This window comes from Pagrus pagrus (genome assembly GCF_965226575.1).
Source record: "Pagrus pagrus genome assembly, chromosome: 14".
NCBI classification, from domain to species: domain Eukaryota; kingdom Metazoa; phylum Chordata; class Actinopteri; order Spariformes; family Sparidae; genus Pagrus; species Pagrus pagrus.
This window is the reverse complement of record NC_140198.1, coordinates 17,606,518-17,615,432: the sequence shown is the minus strand read 5'-3', so window position 1 is coordinate 17,615,432 and position 8,915 is coordinate 17,606,518. Positions and strand designations below refer to the sequence as shown.

The 8,915-nt window shown below is 43.4% G+C and overlaps 2 protein-coding genes across 3 annotated transcripts in view; both read left to right on the top strand.

Annotated features, from left to right (window-relative positions):
- Window positions 1–177: 177 nt before the first annotated feature.
- h2ax (H2A.X variant histone) lies at window positions 178–842 on the top strand. The gene has a single exon (XM_084374447.1). The coding sequence runs from the start codon at window positions 275–277 to the stop codon at window positions 701–703; it is 429 nt and encodes a 142-aa protein (XP_084230573.1). The 5' UTR covers window positions 178–274; the 3' UTR covers window positions 704–842.
- Window positions 843–3,562: 2,720 nt separating this feature from the next.
- Window positions 3,563–8,915, top strand: part of phldb1a (pleckstrin homology-like domain, family B, member 1a) — a 37,033-nt gene continuing 31,680 nt past the window's right edge. Inside the window, exon 1 of one of the 2 annotated variants that reach the window (XM_084373099.1) lies at window positions 3,563–3,701. Coding sequence is in view for 1 of the 2 variants with exons in the window: in XM_084373098.1 (XP_084229224.1) it covers window positions 6,924–6,926 (3 nt within the window). In the remaining variant the exon portion in view is untranslated. Of the gene's footprint in view, window positions 3,702–6,764; window positions 6,927–8,915 lie in introns of those variants that run through there. The other variant, XM_084373098.1, reaches the window with a different exon arrangement.

Here is an 8,915-nt window from a genome sequence, read left to right as displayed (position 1 = left end):
CGGAAGACAACAGCCAATCACCTTGGTTTATTCTACAGCGCCGATCACGATTGGTTTGACACTAGAACAGCTACACCAATAGTCACTGACTTCCGGTGCCCTTTGACTTCTCAAAGCCAATCAGACTCAACAATTTTCTGTCCAAGAGCCAATCGCGTGTGAGGGCGGGACAAAGCTGGGGGTTTATATCCAGGTCGTGTGTCTTTTTTTCCCTCACTGCTACAACCTTACGATTCAAGAAGCTTTATCAACAAGATAAACTCAACAACCCACAATGTCTGGAAGAGGAAAGACCGGAGCAAAGGCCCGCGCCAAGGCCAAGACCCGCAGCTCCCGTGCCGGTCTGCAGTTCCCTGTTGGCCGTGTCCACCGTCTCCTCCGCAAGGGTAACTACGCTGAGAGAGTGGGCGCCGGAGCCCCCGTGTACCTGGCTGCCGTCCTGGAGTACCTCACCGCTGAGATCCTGGAGCTGGCTGGCAACGCCGCCAGGGACAACAAGAAGACCCGCATCATCCCCCGCCACCTCCAGCTCGCTGTCCGCAACGACGAGGAGCTGAACAAACTGCTCGGCGGCGTGACCATCGCTCAGGGCGGTGTCCTGCCCAACATCCAGGCCGTCCTGCTGCCCAAGAAGACCGGCCAGTCTGCACCGAGCTCCGGCAAGGCGGGAAAGAAGGCCTCATCTCAATCTCAGGAGTATTAGCTTGCTGGCTAATAACTTTAAGCCCAAAGGCCCTTTTAAGGGCCACCCACATCTCACTGAATGAGCAACGTTCCTTGTTTATCGCTGTCTTGTTCCAGTTTTCGCATTTTTAATTTAATAAACGCTTGTTTTTTGTAAACGTGGTCCATCACTGTTTGTTATTAGCTCAGGCTATGTTAAGCTAGGTTTGGATATTTTAATGAAAGGAGTTTGGTAGTCATTAGCTGATGTGTAAATGTAGTGGCTAGCTGGTCTTTCAGCATTCCCCAGACTTGAATAGCTCATACACTCAGCTCTTACAACGTGGCAAGGTTGCTTTGCAGTAGCTACAGATTCAGCAGGCCATTGCAGATTTAGGAGACATGATGGCCCCCTGCTGACACCATGAACCTGCAGCAGGACCTGCAGGTTACCCTTCATGTGGCTCTCTGTAGCATGACCGTGCAGCTTTTGTTCAAGCTAGGTGTTGAGTTACTTGAGCTTGTGCACATGTACTAATCCATGACATGTCACAAATGTCAGCTCAAATTCTAGCTGAAGATCAACATTGGCTGAAATCATATGGGTTTGGTTGAGCATGATGGGCCTAGTTCCTGGTTTACATAAACCAAACTAGAACCAATTCAGTCCAATTCCATATATCATGCTTCCAATGTTCAGTGTTTAAACATTACATGAAGTTGATTTAGTGATTTTGGTGGCTGGTGTGATTGTAAAATGATTTCACTAATAGCTGAAGGTCTCTGCAGGCTGCATAGTCAGCTTTTTTTTGTCCACTGGGTTAAAAGCCACCAGTAAATGCTCAAATATTACTAGCCCCTCCACAGAGACTACCATGGTTCTCTACCAGCTACCTGCATATTTTAGCAGCATCTCACTGGTGCTAATGTGTGCCCTGCCTCCATGAAGATAGGATTTATTACAGCACTCCTGTGTGAGGCTGAATTTGTTTTATTTAAACGCATAGCTAAATGCATGTTGATCTGTATAGACCATGTATAAAGCCATGTCGAACACCGTCTGTGTGATTTTACCCGTTGAAACAGCTGTGTTCAGGTAAAAGTGCCCTAAAAAGAGTATTTGTGCATATGTGTGGTTAACGCCCACATAACATACTAACGGTTCTTTGAGCTCCAGGTGTTTCCTCTGCACACATGAAGTAACAAACAACTGCAGCCAGTTTGTTAGCATGAACAAAGTGATGTGTGGCTCGCGTGCAGAGGGCGTACCTTTGTGAACAAATTCAATCCTCAATCAATCGATCAAACTTCAGCCATATAGCACCTTTTCAAACAAATCAAAATGCAATTTGAAAAAAAAAAACCCCAGCATATTAATTAAACAAAAATGGTTTTAGATGCACACCAATTGCAATAACTCCACTCCTCCTAATTATAGTACCATCAACCACATGTATGTGCTAGCAGATCAATAGTTCAAGCAAGAGTCGATGCTTTACACGAGACAGGCCGTCAGCCTATATCGGCTTCATGTGAGTCATTTCTTGAAATGTATTAAGATGCACACGTTCATAATCGCTCCCTTCTTTATGAAACGTTACTAACAGTTTCCTTTTATAATGTTGGACAGGAATAAGTGTTGCAGAGATAAAGTGTTTGGTCCAGTCTGAAAGGGATGTGGTCTAATAATACAAGGATCAATAGAGCACATTAGGTTGCGTAGAAGAAAGTCATGACTTCTGACACAGTTCAGTAATCGGACCTCAAGTACGTGTTGGAGAGAAGCAATGAAACAGCTGTTTGATAGAAAGAAAAACAGTTTATCTATATTGCACTTATGGCATATAGCATGAATGACTCAGATAGTTAAGACATGTCAGAACAATCATGGTGATCATGAAGATGAAGGTGCACTTCACTGACTTCTCCACCAGGGGTCAATTGTTTCCTGTCTAAAAATCGGTGACATGTTGATGCCCGTGTAAGACAGATATTATACATATATACCATTATATTATATATACCAAGAAAAGACTGATGAACATACTGGAGATTAAAGACTTAGAGTCATCACAGTAACATGATTAGAAATAGTAAAATATCTGAAAAACTACCATGGGTATCAGTCAGTCCTTCCTTCTCTAAGTGGTGTTCATAAGAGATGTGATTACATGTTTCAGACACGTGTGACTAAAATCAACCATAACCTTTCCATCACAGGAGGAGAGCACGCAGATATTTCTGTCTGCTCCGACTGTTTTATTAGTGGCAAAAGCAGCATGACGCACCGGGTTTGAACCGAGCCCAGGACAGGCTGAACCAATTACTCGGGCCTTGACAACGTGTCCAACAGCAACAGCCAGGCTAAAAATTCCAGCCTGAGAGGAAAAAAAGCTGAATATCCATTGGCTGTGATAACTATAATTTCCTGTCAAAGGCTCCAAATTCACCATTGATGTTCTTCTCAGCTGTTTGTGGCAAAAGTGAAGCAAAGTAAACACTGTGAAACTGAGTTTTTCTTAGTTTACTTCTGATTTTTTTTCTTTGGCTGTACAGCGTGTGTCATTTTATGCATGAAGCAGAGATGCCTTTAGGGAAAGTTTGTATATAAAATGTCTTTTGAAGGGCAAACAAACAATTAAAGGTCTGTCGGAGAATAAATAGAAGAAAAAATGGGATACTGAAGGGAACGATTCTTCACGTTACTATATGCACTGGGTTTTGTCGGTACATGTTGCAAAATCTAGAGAACATATCTGCCTGAGCAGTGATGGGATGCAGAGATACAGATGGGGAAAAGGAATGATAAGTGGGAAGAGAAAAAGGGCCGGAAAGAGGGGTGGACCCAGCTGAGAGATGCATGTGGACGGACCGAATGTTTCATTTTGAAACCAACCCAACGGCAGTAAAGGACTGACTGGTTGTTTCCATCCTGGAGGAGAGAACCGGGAGACTTTTCTCATGAGGAGATGGGAAGATGTTTTTAATCTTTGGGCTGAATCATTCTGCAGACAAGAAGATGTTCCTCGCCAGCTCTGGTAATGAGAAACAAAAATGTTTGCTTCATCATGCGTGTTGAGAGAGGGAGAGACTAAGTTGGAGATAATGGGGCTATTGTGGCCGCTTACAATCACAGTTTACAGCCTGACATGACCCAGTTATTTCTCACTGACCGGGCACTGTGTGTGAGCGAGTTCACACGCTTTTATGATCATTTTGGCCAGTTTACATCTTGAATAAGACAGAGCAGGTGGAAGTCATCTGTTTCTGAGAAAGAGTCTTTGAATGGACACGTGTTTGTGTGTATGTGTGAGATCAGGCTGCCTCTGGGGCTCATGCGGCTAGTAATGCACTTTAGTGGAATTACAGGCTGATGAATTACTTCCCCGATACGAGCGTGAGGCGCACAAGGGCCTGAGTGAGTATATTTTTAACACTGAACTGCCAAAAATTGTCCAATGTTGTGCATTTCTGTGTGACAGGAGAAAACAGGTAAAATATACTTCAAACTGCACAGAGGTTGCAAAGGAAACAGCACATCTGTTTGGTGGGAGACTCAAAGGAATGGTTTTGGGAATTTCAGCAGCTTCCTGTTGTTCTTTTTCATTCTTTCGGTCCGTCTGGGGTCGTGCCTTATCGGAGGAGCATTTGGCCAGTCACATGATGTGAGCTGGTACTTTCTGTGATGACTGTTGCAATGTATGAGAACGTGGGTGTTTAACCAGATGATTCAAATGGCATTCAAGTGTGCACGGGTTGATTTGTGTAACAGACAATGCTGCAAAAATGAAAGACTGTGTTGTACCAAAATATAACTGCAACTGTCTGAGTGCTCACAGATGATGATAATCTGCATCAAGCGTCTGTGAATCAGTCTTTTATCACGATGGTCTGTCTTGTCCTGAGCTGAGTGTCTCATGCAGCATTCCTCCCACGTCAACCACTCAAATGGTTGCGTCTAAGGTTGAGGTGAGGGCAAAGGTCATGTTGGGGCCTGTCACACTTGGCAGGAGAAGCAGTATTTGCGCACAGCCTGAGAGGAAGTGTTGACCGGGGTCAGCACCTGAATTCGAAGGAAGGTGAAAGCTGTTTCTCATCAGTCCCCCACGCACCCTTCTACCTTTCCGCCTCTCGAGCATTTTGTACATGATTGCACTTTTGCATTCATCCACCTGTCTGCTGTCACGTCGGGTCCTGACGTCCTGCGGAGATCTGCAGACATCTGCTCCACATGCCAGGTTAGACGGAACAGAGTGTATCTACGGGGAGCACATACTGTACGATCCGAACCATCCACCAGACATAATTCATGATTCACCAGCTGACAAATCTCCCAGTAGTGGTGAACTTTTATCATCCTCCCACAGTGCTCGCAACCTGTTTGACTGCTGAAGCATCTCCTGCGTTAGGGATTCAAAGACTTAATTGTCATACGCAGAAATAAACAAGGTATCATTATGTCTCTACCAAGTGCTGAAACTAACCTATTTACAAAGATATACTGGAAACACATTTTTAGAAAAAAGGAGGACAGAAAAATGTAAAGTCACATTCATGTACAGTCACTGCTCACATACACTCATACATACAGAGGTCAACAATTATACAGACAGTGTGAACAGATGTGCATGTGTACAGTCATAGTATCGCCAAGTAATCAACATCAGAAGGAAAACAGACATAAATATTGATCATTAATCCCTTTGGTTGATAATGCATAATTTAACAAGCAGTTAAACTGTCCGGACCAGTGGCCAAAAAAAGACCTTCTAATAGCCTGAGTGGTCTCAGCTGATTAAAGAGTGCGTCCCCTCGTTATATTAAACATCTTTTCAATTCTTGAATAACCTTGAAAGTCATAATCTTAATGATAATGCTACCTATTTTTTTTTTTAGCCATGCTGTAATTTAGAAGACAAGATGTGACACAACAAAAGAAATGCCAGTTTGTTGAATTGTACACTTTGTAAACTAGATATTGGTGTGGAGAAATCAAATATCGCGAAATATTTGAGCAAATAACTTGATATCAGCATCACAACACTATTGTAGGTATGAATATTTGTACTTTCACCGAACAACACAACAAGATTTTTGATAAATAATCATCAGTAATGTGGATGAAATGAGTTCGTGAAGTATTCAAACGAGTACAGTCTGGTAGCTCAAGAAGGTACATCACGTTTCTGTTATGCAGCCTTTAAAACCTAGAAAACACTTACACAATAGTTGCTGAAAGCCTTTTAAATGGTGCTGGAGTCGATCACCATTTAAAGGACGTTCAGCACTTCTCACCCCCTCAGCTGTACCTTCCACATCATCACTGAGAGGACAACTTGACTCACAACATCAACCCTCTCTGCAGACTTTGCCTCGAGTCCATCTGGTTACTTAGCTGCCTCTGTTTGTTTGTTTTCATTTTCCTTAGTGACTCATCATCTGCTTCATTTCCTCCATCTCCTCCCTGGCCCCCGACCATGGGAAAAGCCTTGAGAGATCAATAGTGGAGGTTTTCTCCCACTCTCTCTGACTGTGGGCCAGATCGTTCCTGAGGGACGTCTGAAACGATGGCTCACATGTGTTCTCCCTCTTCCTGTGGAGCGTCCTCGATCCCGTCATCATTGATGTATCGAGCACAGTGGGCGCATTATGTTCCACCGTGTTTTTTCATATAATCATAATTTTGAAAACAGTTTCCCAGAGTGGAAATACCCTCTCCGCAGTTTGTTACATCAGTGGCACAGAGCTCGGAGCAGGAAGTTCCACCTCCACCTCCTACTCCTACTGTTAGGATCAGACTGTTAACACCTGCTTTACTTTATTACACAATGCTGCAGCCTCCTCTGATCATCTGGTGCAGCCCATCTGAGTTTTAAATCAATGGAAACCCTGTAAGAGTGAAAACATCTCGGGGACTCTCTGAGGAGGATCTGAACTTTGACTCAAGTCCTCCACTAACAGGGTTTATTTGCAACAAAAAAAGAGAAAGGAAGTCAGTAAAAAAGGCGTCCTCAAGAAGAGAGAGCACACTTTGGAGGGCAGGACCGATGCCGGGTCCCCCCTCTGCCGCGATGTAACTCTGCACCGGGATGGGGAGGAGAAGGGGTTGGGAGGAGGGAAATAGCAGAGGAGCCCAGTGAGTGAATGAAAAAAGCTAGGAGCAAGACATAAACAACCATGTGGACACTGCCCTATGGATTAACAAACTTTAGACAAACTCACGGATGTAGCTGCTGCCTGGACTCTGTGAGAGTAGAGAAATGGTAAGAGCTGCATGTCTGTCAGTGAAGAGAGAAAACTGCTGAATATGTCTGCAAATGCTTTACACCATAACACTTTTTTATTGTTTCAATTTTAAGTATGTCTTTTATTTAACGTATCATTTTAAATCTTGATTTTCCGTGTCTTTTCTGTTTTGCCAGCGCTCACTCTCAGCAGATTTCTCTTTAAAAGCAGCAGCCCAGACTGTGTGGCTGGTGGTGTCTATTTTCAGAAGCTCATGGCAACTCTGAAGGGCATAACTGCCCCCATAATGACAGGTTACAGTGGAAGGCCCTGCATTTGAGAGCATTTAAAACTATTCTCCGGCCTGGGTGTGTACGCTAAATCACTGAGGCTTGTGGGAGCAGGAGCATGTGTGTCTGCATATGTGTGTGTGTGTGTGTGTGTGAGTCAGACAGCAAGAGACACATTACCCTGCCCACTCTCCTGTCCTGTGTCTGAGTGCGTGGCTCAAAGAGGGCCAGTGTTGACAGGCAGTGGGCTGACAGCAGAGGCGTGAGGGGTCCAGTGTCAGAGCTGAAACAGAGGGGACGCTCTGTTCTCCGTGTCACTGGGTCCTCTGCGATGCACACACTGGATGGGATTGTCAGATATGTGTGGTTTCACCCGTCTGGAGTGACATCAGACGCGGAGAGAACGGCCTGTTGTCTCAACCGGGGCTAAACTCAGCTGTGGAGGTTTTTGGGCTATTTTGGCAAGAATTTAAAATGATCAGTGATGTCAGTGAAGAGTGACAAAGAGCTCAAGCCTTTATCTATGATGCAACGGTCATGTGTTGGTGTGTGAGCAAAGTCTCCGTATCTCAACCCAGTTGATCAGCTATCAGAATCAGTTTAAGATTGCTCTCAGTGTACTTGATATAATATTATTGATACCAATTATTAGTAATCAAGGAGACTGATAACCGAAATGCATTTGCCGAACCGAAAATAAAAATCTTAGTGTCAAAATTTAGAATAACCAGTGTTGGAATGTAACTAACTACAATTTACTGAAGTACTGTATTTAAAGGCGTCATTGATAACATTCAACCAATCAATGCTGCCCTCCATCTCCCTCCTTCCAATACCTTTACATTACAACACTGCTGTTGTTCAATAATCTGTCCCCTCAAGTGGTTGCTAACGGTAGCTAACATTGCTAACATCAGCTAGGAAACGTTAGGTAACATTGCTAACGTTAGCTAGAAAACATTAGCTAACACTGCTGGCGTTAATGCTGCTAACGCCAGCTAGCCAACATTAGGACAGTGTGCTGGGCGCTCAAGGCAGAACTCCGCCATCCACAAATTAGCTACCAAGACTGTTGATCGCTGACGAAACACAAATAACTTATGATACAAACCGTGTTATACTATTGGCTGACAAACCTTGCTGGAAACTGGAACCAACAGTCAGAATTTTTATACAGACAGAAACAAAACAATCATTTTGGACCTGACAAACATTTTAAATTATTGATTCACAATCATAATAATGTTTTTAAGGAAAAGAGATACTTTTATTTTTTATTCTTCACCTTTCTACAAACTCTGTAGGTGTATTATTAATAAAAAGAATAATTTGTCTTCATTAAAATGTTCAATATGACCATTTTGAGGTACTTTACTTATGTCAGTTTTCTGCTATTTAATACTTCCTTTTCACCACATTTATTTCATAACTTTAGTTACCAGTTACTCTAATGATTCACATTATTAAGTGCTGATAGGCTATTACTCGTGACGTGTAACCAGTCAGATAGTGTTGTGGGCCGGACAGTGACTGCAGACAGAGAAAGAATGCAGCATCAGAGCCAACGTAGCGCATTCTTTAAATTAATTTATTTTATCAGCAATCGGACACGCACACAAAAAAAAACAAAGGCAGCCCAGTAGCTTAGCTAGTGCAGCGTGCGTTTCCTGTGCAGAGTCTGTGTCCTCGAATGCAGCCTAGGTTTTGAATCTGAGCTGTGGCTCTTTTTCTGCATGT

Excerpts from the sequence above, each read along its gene's own strand:
- h2ax (XM_084374447.1), top strand. The coding sequence starts at position 275 with ATGTCTGGAAGAGGAAAGACCGGAGCAAAGGCCCGCGCCAAGGCCAAG.